Below are 25,213 nucleotides of genomic sequence, written 5' to 3'. Positions count from 1 at the left end.
TCCTGTAGCAGACTCATCTAGCTAGACCCAGGTCCTGTAGCAGACTCATCTAGCTAGACCCAGGCCCTGCAGCAGACTCATCTAGCTAGACCCAGGTCCTGTAGCAGACTCATCTAGCTAGACCCAGGCCAGGCCCTGTAGCAGACTCATCTAGCTAGACCCAGGTCCTGTAGCAGACTCATCTAGCTAGACCCAGGTCCTGTAGCAGACTCATCTAGCTAGACCCAGGCCCTGTAGCAGACTCATCTAGCTAGACCCAGGCCCTGTAGCAGACTCATCTAGCTAGACCCAGGTCCTGTAGCAGACTCATCTCGCTAGACCCAGGCCCTGCAGCAGACTCATCTAGCTAGACCCAGGCCAGGCCCTGTAGCAGACTTATCTAGCTAGACCCAGGTCCTGTAGCAGACTCATCTAGCTAGACCCAGGTCCTGTAGCAGACTCATCTAGCTAGACCCAGGTCCTGTAGCAGACTCATCTAGCTAGACCCAGGCCCTGTAGCAGACTCATCTAGCTAGACCCAGGCCCTGTAGCAGACTCATCTAGCTAGACCCAGGCCCTGTAGCAGACTCATCTAGCTAGACCCAGGTCCTGTAGCAGACTCATCTAGCTAGACCCAGGCCCTGTAGCAGACTCATCTAGCTAGACCCAGGCCCTGTAGCAGACTCATCTAGCTAGACCCAGGTCCTGTAGCAGACTCATCTAGCTAGACCCAGGCCCTGTAGCAGACTCATCTAGCTAGACCCAGGCCCTGTAGCAGACTCATCTAGCTAGACCCAGGCCCTGTAGCTGACTCATCTAGCTAGACCCAGGTCCTGTAGCTGACTCATCTAGCTAGACCCAGGCCCTGTAGCAGACTCATCTAGCTAGACCCAGGCCCTGTAGCAGACTCACCTAGCTAGACCCAGGCCCTGTAGCAGACTCACCTAGCTAGACCCAGGCCCTGTAGCAGACTCATCTAGCTAGACCCAGGCCCTGTAGCAGACTCATCTAGCTAGACCCAGGCCCTGTAGCAGACTCATCTAGCTAGACCCAGGCCCTGTAGCAGACTCATCTAGCTAGACCCAGGCCCTGTAGCAGACTCATCTAGCTAGACCCAGGCCAGGTCCTGTAGCAGACTCATCTAGCTAGACCCAGGCCCTGTAGCAGACTCACCTAGCTAGACCCAGGCCCTGTAGCAGACTCACCTAGCTAGACCCAGGTCCTGTAGCAGACTCACCTGCTGATGATGCTAGCTGTATCAGTTGATGAAGCTATTTATTTATTTATTTTATTTCACCTTTATTTAACCAGGTAGGCTAGTTGAGAACAAGTTCTCATTTACAACTGTGACCTGGCCAAGATAAAGCATAGCAGTGTGAACAGACAACACAGAGTTAGTTACACATGGAGTAAACAATTAACAAGTCAATAACACAGTAGAAAAAAAGGGTCTATATACAATGTGTGCAAAAGGCATGAGGAGGTAGGTGAATAATTACAATTTTGCAGATTAACACTGGAGTGATAAATGATCAGATGGTCATGTACAGGTAGAGATATTGGTGTGCAAAAGAGCAGAAAAGTAAATAAATATTAACAGTATTTCGATGAGGTAGGTAAAATTGGGTGGGCTATTTACCGATAGACTATGTACAGCTGCAGCGATCGGTTAGCTGCTCAGATAGCAGATGTTTGAATTTGGTGAGGGAGATAAAAGTCTCCAACTTCAGCGATTTTTGCAACTCGTTCCAGTTGCAGGCAGCAGAGAACTGGAACGAAAGGCGGCCAAAGGAGGTGTTGGCTTTAGCGGCCAAAGGAGGTGTTTGCCGAGGTTGGAGTAGCCAGGAGGAAGGCATGGCCAGCCGTTGAGAAATGCTTGTTAAAGTTTTCTATAATCATGGATTTGAATCTAGCTCTATCTGTTTATGAAGCTAGCTGTATCGTGTTTATGAAGATAGCTGTATCTGTTTATGAAGCTAGCTGTATCTGTTGATGAAGCTAGCTGTATCTGTTCATGATGCTAGCTCTATCTGTTCATGATGCTAGCTCTATCTGTTGATGAAGCTAGCTGTATCTGTTGATGAAGCTAGCTGTATCTATTGATGAAGCTAGCTGTATCTGTTGATGAAGCTAGCTGTATCTGTTGATGAAGCTAGCTATATCTGTTGATGAAGCTAGCTGTATCTGTTGATGAAGCTAGCTATATCTGTTCATGATGCTAGCTCTTATCTGTTGATGAAGCTAGCTGTATCTGTTGATGACGCTAGCTGTATCTGTTGATGACGCTAGCTGTATCTGTTGATGAAGCTAGCTGTATCGTGTTTATGAAGATAGCTGTATCTGTTTATGAAGCTAGCTGTATCTGTTGATGAAGCTAGCTGTATCTGTTCATGATGCTAGCTCTATCTGTTCATGATGCTAGCTCTATCTGTTCATGATGCTAGCTCTATCTGTTGATGAAGCTAGCTGTATCTGTTGATGAAGCTAGCTGTATCTGTTGATGAAGCTAGCTGTATCTGTTGATGAAGCCAGCTGTATCTGTTGATGAAGCTAGCTATATCTGTTGATGAAGCTAGCTGTATCTGTTGATGAAGCTAGCTATATCTGTTCATGATGCTAGCTCTTATCTGTTGATGAAGCTAGCTGTATCTGTTGATGACGCTAGCTGTATCTGTTGATGACGCTAGCTGTATCTGTTGATGAAGCTAGCTGTATCTGTTGATGACGCTAGCTGTATCTGTTGATGAAGCTAGCTGTATCTGTTGATGAAGCTAGCTGTATCTGTTGATGAAGCTAGCTGTATCTGTTGATGAAGCTAGCTGTATCTGTTGATGAAGCTAGCTGTATCTGTTGATGAAGCTAGCTGTATCTGTTGATGAAGCTAGCTATATCTGTTCATGATGCTAGCTGTATCTGTTCATGATGCTAGCTCTATCTGTTGATGAAGTTAGCTGTATCTGTTGATGAAGCTAGCTGTATCTGTTCATGATGCTAGCTCTATCTGTTGATGAAGTTAGCTGTATCTGTTGATGAAGCTAGCTGTATCTGTTGATGAAGCTAGCTGTATCTGTTGATGAAGCTAGCTGTATCTGTTGATGAAGCTAGCTGTATCTGTTGATGAAGCTAGCTGTATCTGTTGATGAAGCTAGCTATATCTGTTGATGAAGCTAGCTGTATCTGTTGATGACGCTAGCTGTATCTGTTCATGATGCTAGCTCTATCTGTTGATGAAGTTAGCTGTATCTGTTCATGACGCTAGCTGTATCTGTTGATGACGCTAGCTGTATCTGTTGATGAAGCTAGCTGTATCGTGTTTATGAAGATAGCTGTATCTGTTTATGAAGCTAGCTGTATCTGTTGATGAAGCTAGCTGTATCTGTTCATGATGCTAGCTCTATCTGTTCATGATGCTAGCTCTATCTGTTCATGATGCTAGCTCTATCTGTTGATGAAGCTAGCTCTATCTGTTGATGAAGCTAGCTGTATCTGTTGATGAAGCTAGCTGTATCTGTTGATGAAGCTAGCTGTATCTGTTGATGAAGCTAGCTGTATCTGTTGATGAAGCTAGCTATATCTGTTGATGAAGCTAGCTGTATCTGTTGATGAAGCTAGCTATATCTGTTCATGATGCTAGCTCTATCTGTTGATGAAGCTAGCTGTATCTGTTGATGAAGCTAGCTGTATCTGTTGATGAAGCTAGCTGTATCTGTTGATGAAGCTAGCTGTATCTGTTGATGAAGCTAGCTGTATCTGTTGATGAAGCTAGCTGTATCTGTTGATGAAGCTAGCTGTATCTGTTGATGAAGCTAGCTGTATCTGTTGATGAAGCTAGCTGTATCTGTTGATGAAGCTAGCTATATCTGTTCATGATGCTAGCTCTATCTGTTCATGATGCTAGCTCTATCTGTTGATGAAGCTAGCTGTATCTGTTGATGAAGCTAGCTGTATCTGTTGATGACGCTAGCTGTATCTGTTGATGAAGCTAGCTGTATCTGTTCATGATGCTAGCTGTATCTGTACATGATGCTAGCTCTATCTGTTGATGAAGCTAGCTGTATCTGTTGATGAAGCTAGCTGTATCTGTTGATGACACTAGCTGTATCTGTTGATGAAGCGAGCTGTATCGTGTTTATGAAGTTAGCTGTATCTATTGATGAAGCTAGCTGTATCACTTGATGAAGCTAGCTGTATCTGTTGATGAAGTTAGCTGTATCTATTGATGAAGCTAGCTGTATCTCTTGATGAAGCTAGCTGTATCTGTTGATGAAGCTAGCTGTATCTGTTGATGAAGCTAGCTGTATCTGTTGATGAAGCTAGCTGTATCTGTTGATGAAGCTAGCTGTATCTGTTGATGAAGCTAGCTGTATCTGTTGATGAAGTTAGCTGTATCTGTTGATGAAGCTAGCTGTATCTGTTGATGAAGCTAGCTGTATCTGTTGATGAAGCTAGCTGTATCTGTTGATGAAGCTAGCTGTATCTGTTGATGAAGCTAGCTGTATCGTGTTTATGAAGTTAGCTGTATCTATTGATGAAGCTAGCTGTATCTGTTGATGACGCTAGCTGTATCTGTTCATGATGCTAGCTGTATCTGTTCATGATGCTAGCTGTATCTGTTGATGAAGTTAGCTGTATCTCTTGATGAAGCTAGCTGTATCTGTTGATGAAGTTAGCTGTATCTATTGATGAAGCTAGCTGTATCTGTTGATGACGCTAGCTGTATCTGTTGATGACGCTAGCTGTATCTGTTGATGACGCTAGCTGTATCTGTTGATGACGCTAGCTGTATCTGTTGATGACGCTAGCTGTATCTGTTGATGACGCTAGCTGTATCTGTTGATGACGCTAGCTGTATCTGTTCATGATGCTAGCTGTATCTGTTGATGAAGTTAGCTGTATCTGTTCATGATGCTAGCTCTATCTGTTGATGAAGTTAGCTGTATCTGTTCATGATTCTAGCTCTATCTGTTGATGAAGTTAGCTGTATCTGTTGATGAAGCTAGCTGTATCTGTTGATGATGCTAGCTGTATCTGTTGATGAAGTTAGCTGTATCTGTTGATGAAGCTAGCTGTATCTGTTGATGAAGCTAGCTGTATCTGTTGATGAAGCTAGCTGTATCTGTTCATGAAGCTAGCTGTATCTGTTCATGAAGCTAGCTATATCTGTTCATGAAGCTAGCTATATCTGTTCATGAAGCTAGCTATATCTGTTGATGAAGCTAGCTATATCTGTTGATGAAGCTAGCTATATCTGTTGATGAAGCTAGCTATATCTGTTCATGAAGCTAGCTATATCTGTTGATGAAGCTAGCTATATCTGTTGATGAAGCTAGCTATATCTGTGCATGAAGCTAGCTATATCTGTTCATGAAGCTCGCTGTATCTGTGTGTATTCAAATCCATCTGACACACACCTTGTATATTTGCTGATGGTTCTGCACATGTAGTTACCAGTTCACTCAAATTCATTTGGGAAGTAATGCATAAACATTCCATAATGAAACTGTGCATACTGTGATTTGTTGTATTCCTGTGCGTGAGAGAATATTATTGCCTGTGTGTTTGGAGTTGCATGAAGTGTGTTTATGTGTATTACTGAGTGTGTGTTTGTGTATTACTGAGTGTGTGTCTCTCTCTCCCCCAGCTAAGGACCGTGAGGCGGGGCAGTGTCAACTGGACTCAGAAGTTCTGCCTAAAGTGGCCCGCATGACCGTCTCAGGGAAGAAACAGACCATGGGCTTTGACGTGCCGAGGTATCACACGCACGCACGCACGCACGCACGCACGCACGCACGCACGCACACACACACACACACACACTATGTTCATCAGCTTTTCTCTGGGGCAGACTGGAGAGATAACGACTATAGTAGTTGGGGATGTGAACAGTTGGGGAAGGGAACAGGAACAGTTGGGGAAGGGAACAGGAACAGTTGGGGAAGGGAACAGGAACAGTTGGGGAAGGGAACAGGAACAGTTGGGGAAGGGAACAGGAACAGTTGGGGAAGGGAACAGGAACAGTTGGGGAAGGGAACAGGAACAGTTGGGGAAGGGAACAGGAACAGTTGGGGAAGGGGACAGTTGGGGAAGGGGACAGGAACAGTTGGGGAAGGGAACAGGAACAGTTGGGGAAGGGAACAGTTGGGGAAGGGAACAGGAACAGTTGGGGAAGGGAACAGGAACAGTTGGGGAAGGGAACAGGAACAGTTGGGGAAGGGGACAGTTGGGGAAGGGGACAGGAACAGTTGGGGAAGGGGACAGGAACAGTTGGGGAAGGGAACAGGAACAGTTGGGGAAGGGAACAGGAACAGTTGGGGAAGGGGACAGTTGGGGAAGGGAACAGGAACAGTTGGGGAAGGGAACAGGAACAGTTGGGGAAGGGGACAGTTGGGGAAGGGGACAGGAACAGTTGGGGAAGGGAACAGGAACAGTTGGGGAAGGGGACAGTTGGGGAAGGGAACAGGAACAGTTGGGGAAGGGGACAGTTGGGGAAGGGGACAGGAACAGTTGGGGAAGGGAACAGGAACAGTTGGGGAAGGGAACAGGAACAGTTGGGGAAGGGAACAGTTGGGGAAGGGAACAGTTGGGGAAGGGGACAGGAACAGTTGGGGAAGGGAACAGTTGGGGAAGGGAACAGTTGGGGAACGGGAACAGTAGGGGAACGGAACAGGAACAGTTGGGGAAGGGACAGGAACAGTTGGGGAAGGGAACAGGAACAGTTGGGGAACGGAACAGGAACAGTTGGGGAAGGGGACAGGAACAGTTGGGGAAGGGGACAGGAACAGTTGGGGAAGGGAACAGGAACAGTTGGGGAAGGGAACAGGAACAGTTGGGGAAGGGAACAGTTGGGGAAGGGAACAGTTGGGGAAGGGGACAGGAACAGTTGGGGAAGGAACAGTTGGGGAAGGGAACAGTTGGGGAAGGGAACAGTAGGGGAAGGGAACAGGAACAGTTGGGGAAGGGGACAGGAACAGTTGGGGAAGGGAACAGGAACAGTTGGGGAAGGGAACAGGAACAGTTGGGAAGGGGACAGGAACAGTTGGGGAAGGGAACAGGAACAGTTGGGGAAGGGGACAGGAACAGTTGGGGAAGGGAACAGGAACAGTTGGGGAAGGGAACAGTTGGGGAAGGGAACAGTTGGGGAAGGGAACAGTTGGGGAAGGGAACAGTTGGGGAAGGGAACAGTTGGGGAAGGGAACAGTTGGGGAAGGAACAGTTGGGGAAGGGGACAGGAACAGTTGGGGAAGGGAACAGGAACAGTTGGGGAAGGGAACAGGAACAGTTGGGGAAGGGAACAGGAACAGTTGGGGAAGGGAACAGGAACAGTTGGGGAAGGGAACAGGAACAGTTGGGGAAGGGAACAGGAACAGTTGGGGAAGGAACAGGGGGAACAGTTGGGGAAGGGAACAGGAACAGTTGGGGAAGGGAACAGGAGCAGTTGGGGAAGGGAACAGGAACAGTTGGGGAAGGGAACAGGAACAGTTGGGGAAGGGAACAGGAACAGTTGGGGAAGGGAACAGTTGGGGACAGGAACAGTTGGGGAAGGGAACAGGAACAGTTGGGAACAGGAACAGTTGGGGAAGGGAACAGGAAGAGTTGGGGAAGGGAACAGGAACAGTTGGGGAAGGGAACAAACAGTTGGGGAAGGGGCAGTTGGGGAAGGGAACAGGAACAGTTGGGGAAGGGAACAGGAACAGTTGGGGAAGGGGGCAGTTGGGGAAGGGAAGGAACAGTTGGGGAAGGGAACAGGAACAGTTGGGGAAGGGGACAGTTGGGGAAGGGAACAGGAACAGTTGGGGAAGGGGAACAGTTGGGGAAGGGAACAGGAACAGTTGGGGAAGGGAACAGGAACAGTTGGGGAAGGAACAGGAACAGTTGGGGAAGGGGACAGGAACAGTTGGGGAAGGAACAGTTGGGGAAGGGACAGAACAGTTGGGGAAGGGACAGGAACAGTTGGGGAAGGGAACAGTTGGGGAACAGTTGGGGAACAGGGGGAACAGTTGGGGAAGGGAACAGGAACAGGAACAGTTGGGGAAGGGAACAGGAACAGTTGGGGAAGGAAACAGGAACAGTTGGGGAAGGAACAGGAACAGTTGGGGAAGGGGAAGGAACAGGAACAGTTGGGGAAGGGGAACAGGAACAGTTGGGGAAGGGGACAGGAACAGTTGGGGAAGGGAACAGGAACAGTTGGGGAAGGAACAGTTGGGGAAGGAACAGTTGGGGAAGGAACAGTTGGGGAAGGGAACAGTTGGGGAAGGGAACAGTTGGGGAAGGGAACAGTTGGGGAACGGAACAGTTGGGGAACGGAACAGTTGGGGAAAGGAACAGGAACAGTTGGGGAAGGGGGACAGGAACAGTTGGGGAAGGGAACAGGAACAGTTGGGGAAGGGGACAGGAACAGTTGGGGAAGGGGACAGGAACAGTTGGGGAAGGGGACAGTTGGGGAAGGGGAACAGTTGGGGAAGGGAACAGTTGGGGGAAGGGAACAGTTGGGGGAAGGGAACAGTTGGGGAAGGAACAGGAACAGTTGGGGAAGGGAACAGGGACAGTTGGGGAAGGAAACAGGAACAGTTGGGGAAGGGAACGGGAACAGTTGGGGAAGGGAACAGGAACAGTTGGGGAAGGGAACGGGAACAGGAACAGTTGAAGGAACAGAACAGAACAGTTGGGGAAGGGAACGGGAACAGTTGGGGAAGGGAAAAGGGAACAGTTGGGGAAGGGAACAGTTGGGAACAGTTGGGGAAGGAACAGGAACAGTTGGGGAAGGAAACAGGAACAGTTGGGGAAGGAACGGGAACAGTTGGGGAAGGGAACAGGAACAGTTGGGGAAGGGAACGGGAACAGTTGGGGAAGGGAACGGAACAGTTGGGGAAGGAACGGGAACAGTTGGGGAAGGAACAGGAACAGTTGGGGAAGGGAACAGGGAACAGTTGGGGAAGGGAAGGGAACAGTTGGGGAAGGGAACAGGAACAGTTGGGGAAGGGAACAGGAACAGTTGGGGAAGGGAACAGAACAGTTGGGGAAGGGGACAGGAACAGTTGGGGAAGGAACAGGAACAGTTGGGGAAGGGAACAGTTGGGGAAGGGAACAGTTGGGGAAGGGAACAGTTGGGGAAGGGAACAGTTGGGGAAGGGAACAGTTGGGGAAGGGAACAGTTGGGGAAGGGAACAGGAACAGTTGGGGAAGGGAACAGGAACAGTTGGGGAAGGGAACAGGAACAGTTGGGGAAGGAACAGGAACAGTTGGGGAAGGGAACAGTTGGGGAAGGAACAGGAACAGTTGGGGAAGGGGAAGGGAACAGTTGGGGAAGGGAACAGGAACAGTTGGGGAAGGGAACAGGAACAGTTGGGGAAGGGAACAGGAACAGTTGGGGAAGGGAACAGGAACAGTTGGGGAAGGGAACAGGAACAGTTGGGGAAGGGAACAGGAACAGTTGGGGAAGGAACAGGAACAGTTGGGGAAGGGAACAGGAACAGTTGGGGAAGGAACAGGAACAGTTGGGGAAGGGAACAGGAACAGTTGGGGAAGGGAACAGGAACAGTTGGGGAAGGGAACAGGAACAGTTGGGGAAGGGAACAGGAACAGTTGGGGAAGGGAACAGGAACAGTTGGGGAAGGGAACAGGAACAGTTGGGGAAGGGAAGGGAACAGGGACAGTTGGGGAAGGAAGGGAACAGGGACAACAGTTAGGGAAGGGAACAGGAACAGTTGGGGAAGGGAACATTTGGGGATAGGAACAGGGAACAGTTGGGGAAGGGAACAGGAACAGTTGGTGAAGGGAACAGTTGGGGAAGGGAACAGTTGAATAAGTAGGTGTTCTAAAAGTTTGACTGTATATATATATATATAATTTTCTGAGGGGAACACAAAACTACCTTCGTGTTTCCATTCATTTGTATTGGTTACATTCAGGAGTTCTGTGACACTTGTTGTCCTCTTCCCGGTCCCCTCTCCTCTCCCCTGTCTCCTTTCCCCTGTCTCCTCTCCCCTGTCTCCTCTCCCCTGTCTCCTCTTCCCTGTCTCCTCTCCCCAGTCTCCTCTCCCCTATCTCCTCTTCCCTGTCTCCTCTTCCCTGTCTCCCCTCTCCCCTGTCTCCTCTCCCTGTCTCCTCTCCCCTGTCTCCACCTCCATTGTCTCCACCTCCATTGTCTCCACCTCCATTGTCTCCTCTCCCTGTCTCCTCTCCCCTGTCTCCACTCCCCCCGTCTCCCTCTCCCCGTCTCCTCTCCACTGTCTCCACCTCCCTGTCTCCTCTCCCCGTCTCCTCTCCCCCCGTCTCCTCTCCCCCTGTCTCCCTCTCCCCTGTCTCCTCTCCCCTGTCTCCTCTCCCCTGTCTCCTCTCCCCAGGAACAGTCTCCTCTCCCCTGTCTCCTCTCCACTGTCTCCTCTCCACTGTCCCCTCTCCCCTGTCTCCACCTCCCCTGTCTCCACCTCCCCTGTCTCCTCTCCCCTGTCTCCTCTCCCTGTCTCCTCTCCCCTGTCTCCTCTCCCCTGTCTCCTCTCCCTGTCTCCTCTCCACTGTCTCCTCTCCACTGTCCCCTCTCCCTGTCTCCACCTCCCGTCTCCTCTCCACTGTCTCCTCTCCCCTGTCTCCTCTCCCTGTCTCCTCTCCCACTGTCTCCTCTCCACAGTCCCCTCTCCCCTGTCTCCTCTCCACTGTCCCCTCTCCCCTGTCTCCACTGTCTCCTCTCCCCTGTCTCCTCTCCCCTGTCTCCACCTCCCCTGTCTCCACCTCCATTGTCTCCTCTCCCCTGTCTACTCTCCACTGTCCCTGTCCCCTCTTCCCGGCCCCCTCTCCCCTGTCTCCACTGTCCCCTGTCTCCTCTCCCCTGTCTCCTCTCCCCTGTCTCCTCTCCCCTGTCTCCTCTCCCCTGTCTCCTCTCCCCTGTCTCCTCTCCACTGTCTCCTCTCCCCTGTCTCCTCTCCCTGTCTCCTCTTCCCTGTCTCCTCTCCCCTGTCTCCTCTCCCCTTTCTCCTCTCCCTGTCTCCTCTCCCTGTCTCCTCTCCCCTGTCTCCTCTCCCTTTCTCCTCTTCCCTGTCTCCTTTCCCCTGTCCCGTCTTCACTGTCCTATCAAAACTAACTAACTTGATTGTAGCATGTCTTACCAGGGTTATACTGAAGATTTCCTTAACAAGAAGAAGAACTTAAATAAATGATTTGTCTCTTCTTGTGGTCCATCCAGTACAGAGGAGAACGGGGTCGTCCCCAGCCCCTCCGTCCATCGTGGGGGTAGCCCTGATGAGATGACCATGAAAACCAGCCCCGAAACCCCCTCCAAGCGTCCGGAGACACCCTCTAAAGGGTTCGGGGGGGCAGAGGAGCCCCCTTCCGTCCCCACCCCAGGACGTACCCCTGGGAAGGCCAAGCAACAGCTGAACGTCAGGGCCGAGCTGGAGAAGAGACAAGGGGGCAAGTCTCTACTCAACCTGGTGGTTATAGGTACATAAACACACGTGTCTCCTGGAACGCCACATTCCTCTCACACACTCTGCATGGACTGAATCACGTAAACTACGCTGTCGGCGTGGTTACAGAGGCTACGCTGTCGGCGTGGTTACAGAGGCTATACTGTCGGCGTGGTTACAGAGACTATACTGTCGGCGTGGTTACAGAGACTATACTGTCGGCGTGGTTACAGAGACTATACTGTCGGCGTGGTTACAGAGACTATACTGTCGGCGTGGTTACAAAGACTATACTGTCGGCGTGGTTACAGAGACTATACTGTCGGCGTGGTTACAGAGACTATACTGTCGGCGTGGTTACAGAGGCGACGCTGTCGGCGTGGTTACAGAGGCGACGCTGTCGGCGTGGTTACAGAGCGACGCTGTCGGCGTGGTTACAGAGGCGACGCTGTCGGCGTGGTTACAGAGGCGACGCTGTCGGCGTGGTTACAGAGGCGACGCTGTCGGCGTGGTTACAGAGCGGCTGTCGGCGTGGTTACAGAGGCGACGCTGTCGGCGTGGTTACAGAGGCGACGCTGTCGGCGTGGTTACAGAGCGACGCTGTCGGCGTGGTTACAGAGGCGACGCTGTCGGCGTGGTTACAGAGCGACGCTGTCGGCGTGGTTACAGAGGCGACGCTGTCGGCGTGGTTACAGAGGCGACGCTGTCGGCGTGGTTACAGAGGCGACGCTGTCGGCGTGGTTACAGAGGCGACGCTGTCGGCGTGGTTACAGAGATTACGCTGTCGGCGTGGTTACAGAGGCGACGCTGTCGGCGTGGTTACAGAGGCGCGCTGTCGGCGTGGTTACAGAGGCGGCTGTCGGCGTGGTTACAGAGGCGACGCTGTCGGCGTGGTTACAGAGGCTACGCTGTCGGCGCGGTTACCGAGGCTACGCTGTCGGCGCGGTTACCGAGGCTACGCTGTCGGCGCGGTTACAGAGGCTACGCTGTCGGCGCGGTTACCGAGGCTACGCTGTCGGCGCGGTTACAGAGGCTACGCTGTCGGCGCGGTTACAGAGGCTACGCTGTCGGCGCGGTTACAGAGGCTACGCTGTCGGCGCGGTTACAGAGGCTACGCTGTCGGCGCGGTTACCGAGGCTACGCTGTCGGCGCGGTTACCGAGGCTACGCTGTCGGCGCGGTTACCGAGGCTACGCTGTCGGCGCGGTTACCGAGGATAGGCTGTCGGCGCGGTTAAGGAGGCCGTAGTCTGAGGGGTCACGGAGACCGTAGTCTGAGGGGTCACGGAGACCGTAGTCTGAGGGGTCACGGAGACCGTAGTCTGAGGGGTCACGGAGGCCGTAGTCTGAGGGGTCACGGAGGCCGTAGTCTGAGGGGTCACGGAGGCCGTAGTCTGAGGGGTCACGGAGGCCGTAGTCTGAGGGGTCACGGAGGCCGTAGTCTGAGGGGTCACGGAGGCCGTAGTCTGAGGGGTCACGGAGGCCGTAGTCTGAGGGGTCACGGAGGCCGTAGTCTGAGGGGTCACGGAGGCCGTAGTCTGAGGGGTCACGGAGGCCGTAGTCTGAGGGGTCACGGAGGCCGTCGTCTGAGGGGTCACGGAGGCCGTCGTCTGAGGGGTCACGGAGGCCGTCGTCTGAGGGGTCACGGAGGCCGTCGTCTGAGGGGTCACGGAGGCCGTAGTCTGAGGGGTCACGGAGGCCGTAGTCTGAGGGGTCACGGAGGCCGTAGTCTGAGGGGTCACGGAGGCCGTAGTCTATGATGAAAATGTTCAGTACGATTCCTGTTTCCTCTTCACCCCCCTCCTCCTCTCCAGGTCATGTGGATGCTGGGAAGAGCACTCTGATGGGTCACCTGCTGTACCTGTTGGGAAACGTCAATAAACGCACCATGCACAAGTACGAACAGGAGTCCAAAAAGGCTGGCAAGGCCTCGTTCGCCTACGCATGGGTCCTGGATGAGACCGGGGAGGAGAGGAACAGGTACACACAGACGGTTCCACACACAGACCTCCCTACTCTGAAAAACACCCACTGAATCTCTGTGTGTGTGTGTGTGTGTGTGTGTGTGTGTGTGTGTGTGTGTGTGTGTGTGTGTGTGTGTGTGTGTGTGTGTGTGTGTGTGTGTGTGTGTGTGTGTGTGTGTGTGTGTGTGTGTGTGTGTGTGTGTGTTTTCCAGGGGTGTAACCATGGACGTGGGAATGACTAAGTTTGAGACGGCCTCTAAGGTGGTGACTCTGATGGACGCTCCTGGACACAAAGACTTCATCCCTAACATGATCACTGGAGCGGCCCAGGTACGTCCAGACCTCATCCATAACAGCCCAGGTACGTCCAGACTTCATCCATAACAGCCCAGGTACGTCCAGACCTCATCCCTAACAGCCCAGGTACGTCCAGACCTCATCCATAACAGCCCAGGTACGTCCAGACCTCATCCATAACATGATCACTGGAGAGGCCCAGGTGCGTCCAGACCTCATCCCTAACAGCCCAGGTACGTCCAGACCTCATCCCTAACAGCCCAGGTACGTCCAGACCTCATCCATAACAGCCCAGGTACGTCCAGACCTCATCCATAACAGCCCAGGTACGTCCAGACCTCATCCATAACAGCCCAGGTACGTCCAGACCTCATCCCTAACAGCCCAGGTACGTCCAGACCTCATCCATAACAGCCCAGGTACGTCCAGACCTCATCCCTAACAGCCCAGGTACGTCCAGACCTCATCCATAACAGCCCAGGTACGTCCAGACCTCATCCATAACAGCCCAGGTACGTCCAGACCTCATCCATAACAGCCCAGGTACGTCCAGACCTCATCCATAACAGCCCAGGTACGTCCAGACTTCATCCATAACAGCCCAGGTACGTCCAGACCTCATCCCTAACATGATCACTGGAGAGGCCCAGGTACGTCCAGACCTCATCCATAACAGCCCAGGTACGTCCAGACCTCATCCATAACAGCCCAGGTACGTCCAGACCTCATCCATAACAGCCCAGGTACGTCCAGACCTCATCCATAACATGATCACTGGAGAGGCCCAGGTACGTCCAGACCTCATCCATAACAGCCCAGGTACGTCCAGACCTCATCCATAACAGCCCAGGTACGTCCAGACCTCATCCATAACAGCCCAGGTACGTCCAGACCTCATCCATAACAGCCCAGGTACGTCCAGACCTCATCCATAACAGCCCAGGTACGTCCAGACCTCATCCATAACAGCCCAGGTACGTCCAGACCTCATCCTGGGCTACTGGTACTACTTCTAAATTGCACATTGTGTATTGTGTAGTGCTACTGGTGCTACTGGTGCTACTGGTGCTACTGGTGTTACTGGTGCTACTGGTACCACTGGTACTACTGGTACTACTGGTGCTACTGGTACTACTGGTACTACTGGTGCTACTGGTATTACTGGTGCCACTGGTACTACTGGTACTACTGGTACTACTGGTATTACTGGTGCCACTGGTACTACTGGTACTACTGGTACTACTGGTGCTACTGGTACTACTGGTACTACTGGTATTACTGGTGCCACTGGTACTACTGGTGCTACTGGTGCTACTGGTACCTGTAATACAGATCAGAATGTCCTCATTATGGCCTGTAATACAGATCAGAATGTCCTCATTATGGCCTGTAATACAGATCAGAATGTCCTCATTATGGCCTGTAATACAGATCAGAATGTCCTCATTATGGCCTGTAATACAGATCAGAATGTCCTCATTAGGGCCTGTAATACAGATCAGAATGTCCTCATTATGGCCTGTAATACAGATCAGAATGTCCTCATTATGGCCTGTAATACAGATCAGAATGTCCTCATTATGGCCTGTAATACAGATCAGAATGTCCTCATTATGGCCTGTAATACAGATCAGAATGTCCTCATTATGTTAGGGCCTGTAATACAGATCAGAATGTCCTCATTATGGCCTGTAATACAGATCAGAATGTCCTCATTATGGCCTGTAATACAGATCAGAATGTCCTCGTTAGGGCTTGTAATACAGATCAGAATGTCCTCATTATGGCCTGTAATACAGATCAGAATGTCCTCATTATGGCCTGTAATACAGATCAGAATGTCCTCATTATGGCCTGTAATACAGATCAGAATGTCCTCGTTAGGGCCTGTAATACAGATCAGAATGTCCTCATGATGGCCTGTAATACAGATCAGAATGTCCTCATTATGGCCTGTAATACAGATCAGAATGTCCTCAATATGGCCTGTAATACAGATCAGAATGTCCTCATGATGGCCTGTAATACAGATCAGAATGTCCTCATTATGGCCTGTAATACAGATCAGAATGTCCTCATTATGGCCTGTAATACAGATCAGAATGTCCTCGTTATGGCCTGTAATACAGATCAGAATGTCCTCATGATGGCCTGTAATACAGATCAGAATGTCCTCATTATGGCCTGTAATACAGATCAGAATGTCCTCATTATGGCCTGTAATACAGATCAGAATGTCCTCATTATGGCCTGTAATACAGATCAGAATGTCCTCATTATGGCCTGTAATACAGATCAGAATGTCCTCATTATGGCCTGTAATACAGATCAGAATGTCCTCATTATGGCCTGTAATACAGATCAGAATGTCCTCATTATGGCCTGTAATACAGATCAGAATGTCCTCGTTATGGCCTGTAATACAGATCAGAATGTCCTCGTTATGGCCTGTAATACAGATCAGAATGTCCTCGTTATGGCCTGTAATACAGATCAGAATGTCCTCGTTATGGCCTGTAATACAGATCAGAATGTCCTCGTTATGGCCTGTAATACAGATCAGAATGTCCTCATTATGGCCTGTAATACAGATCAGAATGTCCTCATTATGGCCTGTAATACAGATCAGAATGTCCTCGTTATGGCCTGTAATACAGATCAGAATGTCCTCATTATGGCCTGTAATACAGATCAGAATGTCCTCGTTATGGCCTGTAATACAGATCAGAATGTCCTCATTATGGCCTGTAATACAGATCAGAATGTCCTCATGATGGCCTGTAATACAGATCAGAATGTCCTCATTATGGCCTGTAATACAGATCAGAATGTCCTCATTATGGCCTGTAATAGAGATCAGAATGTCCTCATTATGGCCTGTAATACAGATCAGAATGTCCTCGTTATGGCCTGTAATACAGATCAGAATGACCTCATTATGGCCTGTAATACAGATCAGAATGTCCTCATTATGGCCTGTAATACAGATCAGAATGTCCTCATTATGGCCTGTAATACAGATCAGAATGTCCTCGTTAGGGCCTGTAATACAGATCAGAATGTCCTCATTATGGCCTGTAATACAGATCAGAATGTCCTCATTATGGCCTGTAATACAGATCAGAATGTCCTCATTATGGCCTGTAATACAGATCAGAATGTCCTCATTAGGGCCTGTAATACAGATCAGAATGTCCTCATGATGGCCTGTAATACAGATCAGAATGTCATCGTTATGGCCTGTAATACAGATCAGAATGTCCTCCTGTAATACAAACTAGGCCTGTAATACAGATCAGAATGTCCTCGTTATGGCCTGTAATACAGATCAGAATGTCCTCGTTATGGCCTGTAATACAGATCAGAATGTCCTCATTATGGCCTGTAATACAGATCAGAATGTCCTCATTATGGCCTGTAATACAGATCAGAATGTCCTCATTATGGCCTGTAATACAGATCATTATGGCCTGTAATACAGATCAGAATGTCCTCATTATGGCCTGTAATACAGATCAGAATGTCCTCATTATGGCCTGTAATACAGATCAGAATGTCCTCATTATGGCCTGTAATACAGATCAGAATGTCCTCATTATGGCCTGTAATACAGATCAGAATGTCCTCATTAGGGCCTGTAATACAGATCAGAATGACCTCATTATGGCCTGTAATACAGATCAGAATGTCCTCATTATGGCCTGTAATACAGATCAGAATGTCCTCATTATGGCCTGTAATACAGATCAGAATGTCCTCATTATGGCCTGTAATACAGATCAGAATGTCCTCATTATGGCCTGTAATACAGATCAGAATGTCCTCATTATGGCCTGTAATACAGATCAGAATGTCCTCATTATGGCCTGTAATAGAGATCAGAATGTCCTCATGATGGCCTGTAATACAGATCAGAATGTCCTCATTATGGCCTGTAATAGAGATCAGAATGTCCTCATTATGGCCTGTAATACAGATCAGAATGTCCTCGTTATGGCCTGTAATACAGATCAGAATGACCTCGTTATGGCCTGTAATACAGATCAGAATGTCCTCATTATGGCCTGTAATACAGATCAGAATGTCCTCATTATGGCCTGTAATACAGATCAGAATGTCCTCAAGTTAGGCCTGTAATACAGATCAGAATGTCCTCATTATGGCCTGTAATACAGATCAGAATGTCTCATTATGGCCTGTAATACAGATCAGAATGTCCTCATTATGGCCTGTAATACAGATCAGAATGTCCTCATTAGGGCCTGTAATACAGATCAGAATGTCCTCATGATGGCCTGTTATGGCCTGTAATACAGATCAGAATGTCATCGTTATGGCCTGTAATACAGATCAGAATGTCCTCGTTATGGCCTGTAATACAGATCAGAATGTCCTCATGATGGCCTGTAATACAGATCAGAATGTCATCGTTATGGCCTGTAATACAGATCAGAATGTCCTCGTTATGGCCTGTAATACAGATCAGAATGTCCTCATTATGGCCTGTAATACAGATCAGAATGTCCTCATTATGGCCTGTAATACAGATCAGAATGTCCTCATTATGGCCTGTAATACAGATCAGAATGTCCTCATTATGGCCTGTAATACAGATCAGAATGTCCTCATTATGGCCTGTAATACAGATCAGAATGTCCTCATTATGGCCTGTAATACAGATCAGAATGTCCTCATTATGGCCTGTAATACAGATCAGAATGTCCTCATTATGGCCTGTAATACAGATCAGAATGTCCTCATTATGGCCTGTAATACAGATCAGAATGTCCTCGTTATGGCCTGTAATACAGATCAGAATGTCCTCGTTAGGGCCTGTAATACAGATCAGAATGTCCTCGTTATGGCCTGTAATACAGATCAGAATGTCCTCATTATGGCCTGTAATACAGATCAGAATGTCCTCGTTATGGCCTGTAATACAGATCAGAATGTCCTCGTTATGGCCTGTAATACAGATCAGAATGTCCTCATTATGGCCTGTAATACAGATCAGAATGTCCTCATTATGGCCTGTAATACAGATCAGAATGTCCTCATTATGGCCTGTAATACAGATCAGAATGTCCTCATTATGGCCTGTAATACAGATCAGAATGTCCTCATTATGGCCTGTAATACAGATCAGAATGTCCTCATTATGGCCTGTAATACAGATCAGAATGTCCTCGTTAGGGCCTGTAATACAGATCAGAATGTCCTCATTATGGCCTGTAATACAGATCAGAATGTCCTCATTAGGGCCTGTAATTCAACAGGTGTTTCTAACCTGTGTGTCTCCTCACAGGCGGACGTGGCGGTGTTAGTGGTAGATGCCAGCAGAGGTGAGTTTGAGGCAGGGTTCGAGGCGGGTGGGCAGACGCGAGAGCACGGCCTTCTGGTCCGTTCGTTGGGCGTCACGCAACTCGCTGTTGCCGTCAACAAGATGGACCAGGTGAGAACAACGTTACCACGGCAACGCCCGTTACTCTGACAACAGTGTAATTTATGGTACAATCGTATTGTAACAGATATGACAATGTTTAAAAAGGAACTGTGTGTGTGTGTGTGTGTGTGTGTGTGTGTGTGTGTGTGTGTGTGTGTGTGTGTGTGTGTGTGTGTGTGTGTGTGTGTGTGTGTGTGTGTGTGTGTGTGTGTGTGTGTGTGTGTGTGTTTTGTAACAGGTAAACTGGCAACAGGAGCGATTCAAAGAGATCATCTCTAAACTTGGACATTTCCTGAAACAGGCTGGATTTAAGGTGGGTGGCTAGGGTTAGGACCTTTGACCTGGAGCTAGGGTTAGGACCTTTGACCTGGAGCTGGGGTTAGGACCTTTGACCTGGAGCTAGGGTTAGGACCTTTGACCTGGAGCTAGGGTTAGGACCTTTGACCTGGAGCTAGGTTAGGACCTTCGACCTTTGACCTGGAGCTGGGGTTAGGACCTTCGACCTAAGACCTGGAACTAGGGTTCAGACCTAAGACCTGGAGCTGGGGTTAGGGTTACCTTGACCTGGAGCTTGGGTTAGGACCTTCGACCTTTGACCTGGAGCTAGGGTTAGGTGGACACTGAATTAATTCAATCAAGCTAACCTAAACTACAGATTCATTGTGTTTCTAATAGTGTTATATTTCTAATGCTTTTATAGCAGTGTTTTAAGTGTTTATAGAGATCCTATATCTAATTTACAGCCTAATTCTATGGTTGTGCTCCCAGGACTCTGTTCTACATGAGTTATTGCAGTGTTATGTCATAAGTGTGTTGTCTGTCCCGACCCGTAGGCTGTCAGGAGAGAACCTGACCACTTAGACTTCTATAACGGTGTTATGCAGTGGACAGATTAGGAGAGGATGTTGAGTTCAAATCAGATTTTATTTGTCACATGCGCCAATACAACACCTTACAGTGAAATGCTTACTCTGAAAAGCTCTGAATCAACAATTCAGTTTTAAGTCCAACTCCTAAATAAATAAAAAGTAACAAGTAATAAAATAACAATATACAGAGTCAATGTGGTCCAGGAGGCCCAGGGTCCAGTTTTAGTCGACGTTTATTGAGAGGGAGAGAGGGAGGTGTTTAGTCCCAGTCCCAGGGGTCCAGAGGGAGGTGTTTAGTCCCAGGGTCCAGAGGGAGGTGTTTAGTCCCAGGGTCCAGAGGAGGTGTTTAGTCCCAGGGTCCAGAGGGAGGTGTTTAGTCCCAGGGTCCAGAGGGAGGTGTTTAGTCCCAGGGTCCAGAGGGAGGTGTTTAGTCCCAGGGTCCAGAGGGAGGTGTTTAGTCCCAGGGTCCAGAGGGAGGTGTTCCAGTCCCAGGGTCCAGAGGGAGGTGTTTAGTCCCAGGGTCCAGAGGGAGGTGTTTAGTCCCAGGGTCCAGAGGGAGGTGTTTAGTCCCAGAGGGGGAGGTGTTTAGTCCCAGGGTCCAGAGGGAGGTGTTTAGTCCCAGGGTCCAGAGGGAGGTGTTTAGTCCCAGGGTCCAGAGGGAGGTGTTTAGTCCCAGGGTCCAGAGGGAGGTGTTTAGTCCCAGGGTCCAGAGGGAGGTGTTTAGTCCCAGGGTCCAGAGGGAGGTGTTTAGTCCCAGGGTCCAGAGGAGGTGTTTAGTCCCAGGGTCCAGAGGGAGGTGTTTAGTCCCAGGGTCCAGAGGGAGGTGTTCAGTCCCAGGGTCCAGAGGGAGGTGTTTAGTCCCAGGGTCCAGAGGGGAGGTGTTTAGTCCCAGGGTCCAGAGGGAGGTGTTTAGTCCCAGGGTCCAGAGGGAGGTGTTTAGTCCCAGAGGGAGGTGTTTAGTCCCAGGGTCCAGAGGGAGGTGTTTAGTCCCAGGGTCCTGTTACAGAGGGAGGTGTTTAGTCCCAGGGTCCAGTTACAGAGGGAGGTGTTTAGTCCCAGGGGTCCAGTTACAGAGGTGTTTAGTCCCAGGGTCCAGTTACAGAGGGAGGTGTTTAGTCCCAGAGGGAGGTGTTTAGTCCCAGGGTCCAGTTACAGAGGGAGGTGTTTAGTCCCAGAGGGAGGTGTTTAGTCCCAGGGTCCAGTTACAGAGGGAGGTGTTTAGTCCCAGGGTCCAGTTACAGAGGGAGGTGTTTAGTCCCAGGGTCCAGTTACAGAGGGAGGTGTTTAGTCCCAGGGTCTAGTTGCAGAGGGAGGTGTTTAGTCCCAGGATCCAGAGGGAGGTGTTTAGTCCCAGGGTCTAGTTGCAGAGGGAGGTGTTTAGTCCCAGGGTCCAGTTACAGAGGGAGGTGTTTAGTCCCAGGGTCCAGTTACAGAGGGAGGTGTTTAGTCCCAGGGTCCAGTTACAGAGGGAGGTGTTTAGTCCCAGAGGGAGGTGTTTAGTCCCAGGGTCCAGTTACAGAGGGAGGTGTTTAGTCCCAGAGGGAGGTGTTTAGTCCCAGGGTCCAGTTACAGAGGGAGGTGTTTAGTCCCAGGGTCCAGTTACAGAGGGAGGTGTTTAGTCCCAGGGTCTAGTTGCAGAGGAGGTGTTCGGTCCCATAGGGAGGTGTTTAGTCAGATGAGAGGTAGAGGTAAGAGCAGGTGGTTCTGGGTAGGGTGATGTCATTCTGAGATAGAGGTGAGAGCAGGTGGTTCTGGGCAGGGTGATGTCATTCTGAGATAGAGGTGAGAGCAGGTGGTTCTGGGTAGGGTGATGTCATTCTGAGATAGAGGTGAGAGCAGGTGGTTCTGGGGAGGGTGATGTCATTCTGAGATAGAGGTAAGAGCAGGTGGTTCTGGGGAGGGTGATGTCATTCTGAGATAGAGGTGAGAGCAGGTGGTTCTGGGGAGGTGATGTCATTCTGAGATAGAGGTGAGAGCAGGTGGTTCTGGGTAGGGTGATGTCATTCTGAGATGAGGTAAGAGCAGGTGGTTCTGGGGAGGGTGATGTCATTCTGAGATAGAGGTAGAGCAGCAGGTGGTTCTGGGGAGGGGTGATGTCATTCTGAGATAGAGGTGAGAGCAGGTGGTTCTGGGTAGGGTGATGTGGTTCTGGGGAGGGTGATGTCATTCTGAGATAGAGGTGAGAGCAGGTGGTTCTGGGTAGGGTGATGTCATTCTGAGATAGAGGTGAGAGCAGGTGGTTCTGGGTAGGGTGATGTCGTTGTGTGCGTCTCTATGTTTTGTATTGTTACGTTTTGTTGTATCCCAGGACTCTGTGTTCTACGTGCCGACCACTGAGAGTTCTATAAGTGTTCTGTAGTGTAATAGCTGTTCTGTGTTCTCTCCCAGGACTCTGATGTGTTCTGTGTTCTCTCCCAGGACTCTGATGTGTTCTGTGTTCTCTCCCAGGACTCTGATGTGTTCTGTGTTCTCTCCCAGGACTCTGATGTGTTCTGTGTTCTCTCCCAGGACTCTGATGTGTTCTGTGTTCTCTCCCAGGACTCTGATGTGTTCTGTGTTCTCTCCCAGGACTCTGATGTGTTCTGTGTTCTCTCCCAGGACTCTGATGTGTTCTGTGTTCTCTCCCAGGACTCTGATGTGTTATGTGTTCTCTCCCAGGACTCTGATGTGTTCTGTGTTCTCTCGCAGGACTCTGATGTGTTCTATGTGCCGACCAGTGGTCTATCAGGAGAGAACCTGACCACTAAGAGTTCTGCTCTGGCGCTAACATCCTGGTACTCTGGACCCTGTCTGCTGGAACAGATCGGTACACACACACACACACACACACTCTTATTTAAGTCCACAAAGGTTTAGAAAATAACATGTGACAACTCAACAATGTTAACATTTAAAACATCCATTATGTTCATGGCTGTTAGACAAGTACATTTAAGGTAGAAATAATGATCTCAGAGAGCAGAGTAGCTGAGACATATGGACTCTTTTATTTAAACATATCTTCTTTAATGATCTGAAAGTGTGTGTGTGTCTAAGTAGTGTTATGACTGTGACAATAGTAAAAGTGGAAGTCATTGTGATGTTGCTATGGTATTAGTCAGCATGGTAACAGAGTAACTAAGTGGTATCAGTCAACAGTCTAATTTGAAGATTTTTCTCATGCTTGTTTTCTCCCCTCTCCCTCCATATCTATTCTCTGCTCTCTCTCTCCCTCCATATCTATTCTCTCTGCTCTCTCTCTCCTCCATATCTATTCTCTCTGCTCTCTCCCTCCATATCTATTATCTCTGCTCTCTCCCTCCATATATATTCTCTCTGCTCTCTCTCTCCCTCCATATCTATTCTCTCTGCTCTCTCTCTCTCCCTCCATATCTATTCTCTCTGCTCTCTCCCTCCATATATATTCTCTCTGCTCTCTCTCTCCCTCCATATCTATTCTCTCTTGCTCTCTCTCTCTCCCTCCATATCTATTTCTGCTCTCTCTCTCCATATCTATTCTCTCTGCTCTCTCTCTCTCCCTCCATATCTATTCTCTCTGCTCTCTCTCTCTCCCTCCATATCTATTCTCTCTGATCTCTCTCTCTCCCTCCATATCTATTCTCTCTGATCTCTCTCTCTCCCTCCATATCTATTCTCTGCTCTCTCTCTCCCTCCATATCTATTCTCTCTTGCTCTCTCTCTCTTCCTCCATATCTATTTCTGCTCTCTCTCTCCATATCTATTCTCTCTGCTCTCTCTCTCTCCCTCCATATCTATTCTCTCTGATCTCTCTCTCTCCTTCCATATCTATTCTCTCTGCTCTCTCTCTCTCCCTCCATATCTATTCTCTCTGATCTCTCTCTCTCCCTCCATATCTATTCTCTCTGCTCTCTGCTCTCTCCCTCCATATCTATTCTCTCTGCTCTCTCTCTCCCTCCATATCTATTCTCTCTGCTCTCTCTCTCCCTCCATATCTATTCTCTCTGCTCTCTCTCTCTCCCTCCATATCTATTCTCTCTGCTCTCTCTCTCTCCCTCCATATCTATTCTCTCTGATCTCTGCTCTCTCCCTCCATATCTATTCTCTCTGATCTCTGCTCTCTCCCTCCATATCTATTCTCTCTGCTCTCTCTCTCCCTCCATATCTATTCTCTCTGCTCTCTCCCTCCATATCTATTCTCTCTGCTCTCCCTCTCTCCCTCCATATCTATTCTCTCTGCTCTCTCTCTCTCCCTCCATATCTATTCTCTCTGCTCTCTCTCTCCCTCCATATCTATTCTCTCTGCTCTCCCTCTCTCCCTCCATATCTATTCTCTCTGCTCTCTCTCTCTCCCTCCATATCTATTCTCTCTGCTCTCTCTCTCCCTCCATATCTATTCTCTCTGCTCTCTCCCTCCATATCTATTCTCTCTGCTCTCTCTCTCCCTCCATATCTATTCTCTCTGCTCTCTCCCTCCATATCTATTCTCTCTGCTCTCTCTCTCCCTCCATATCTATTCTCTCTGCTCTCTCTCTCTCCCTCCATATCTATTCTCTCTGCTCTCCCCCTCTCCCTCCATATCTATTCTCTCTGCTCGCTCTCTCCCTCCATATCTATTCTCTCTGCTCTCTCCCTCCATATCTATTCTCTCTGCTCTCTCTCTCCCCCTCTATCTCTCCCTCCTCCTCTCTCTCCATAGATTATTTCAAACCACCCCAGAGGTCGATAGAAAAGCCCTTCCGACTGTGTGTCTCGTCTTCCAAAGGTGACATCACACCTTGTTTTTATCTGTCAAGAGATGACATCACATAGATACATTACATAGATACATTACATAGATACAGATACGTACATAGATACAGTTCATAGATACAGATACATTCTGTACAGTACATTACATAGTTCTAACCCTGTTTACATGCGATACAGATACATTACATAGGTCTACATAGATACATTACATAGATACATTACATAGATACAGATACATTACATAGATATAGATACATTACATAGATATAGATACATTACATAGATACATTACATAGATATAGATACAAATACATTACATAGATACAGATACATTACATAGATATAGATACATTACATAGATATAGATACATTACATAGATACATTACATAGATACAGATACATTACATAGATACATTACATAGATACATTACATAGATACAGATACATTACATAGATACAGATACATTACATAGATATAGATACATTACATAGATACATTACATAGATACATTACATAGATATAGATACATTACATAGATATAGATACATT

General features: G+C 48.9%; 1 protein-coding gene across 1 annotated transcript in view; it reads left to right on the top strand.

Moving 5' to 3' along the window:
* The window catches only part of LOC118382639 (HBS1-like protein), a gene marked incomplete at its 3' end in the record, with an annotated part of 70,865 nt that extends 46,190 nt beyond the window's left edge, over window positions 1-24,675 (top strand). The window contains exons 5-12 of the mRNA XM_052509618.1: window positions 5,621-5,729; window positions 11,159-11,415; window positions 13,194-13,359; window positions 13,556-13,673; window positions 18,946-19,092; window positions 19,322-19,396; window positions 22,641-22,758; window positions 24,610-24,675. Coding sequence (XP_052365578.1) covers window positions 5,621-5,729; window positions 11,159-11,415; window positions 13,194-13,359; window positions 13,556-13,673; window positions 18,946-19,092; window positions 19,322-19,396; window positions 22,641-22,758; window positions 24,610-24,675 — 1,056 coding nt within the window. The remainder of the gene's footprint in view (window positions 1-5,620; window positions 5,730-11,158; window positions 11,416-13,193; window positions 13,360-13,555; window positions 13,674-18,945; window positions 19,093-19,321; window positions 19,397-22,640; window positions 22,759-24,609) is intronic.
* Between the last annotated feature and the right edge of the window lie 538 nt (window positions 24,676-25,213).

The sequence above is a fragment of the Oncorhynchus keta genome, unplaced genomic scaffold (genome assembly GCF_023373465.1).
Source record: "Oncorhynchus keta strain PuntledgeMale-10-30-2019 unplaced genomic scaffold, Oket_V2 Un_contig_4784_pilon_pilon, whole genome shotgun sequence".
Classification (NCBI taxonomy): domain Eukaryota; kingdom Metazoa; phylum Chordata; class Actinopteri; order Salmoniformes; family Salmonidae; genus Oncorhynchus; species Oncorhynchus keta.
This window is presented reverse-complemented; position numbering and strand designations above follow the sequence as displayed.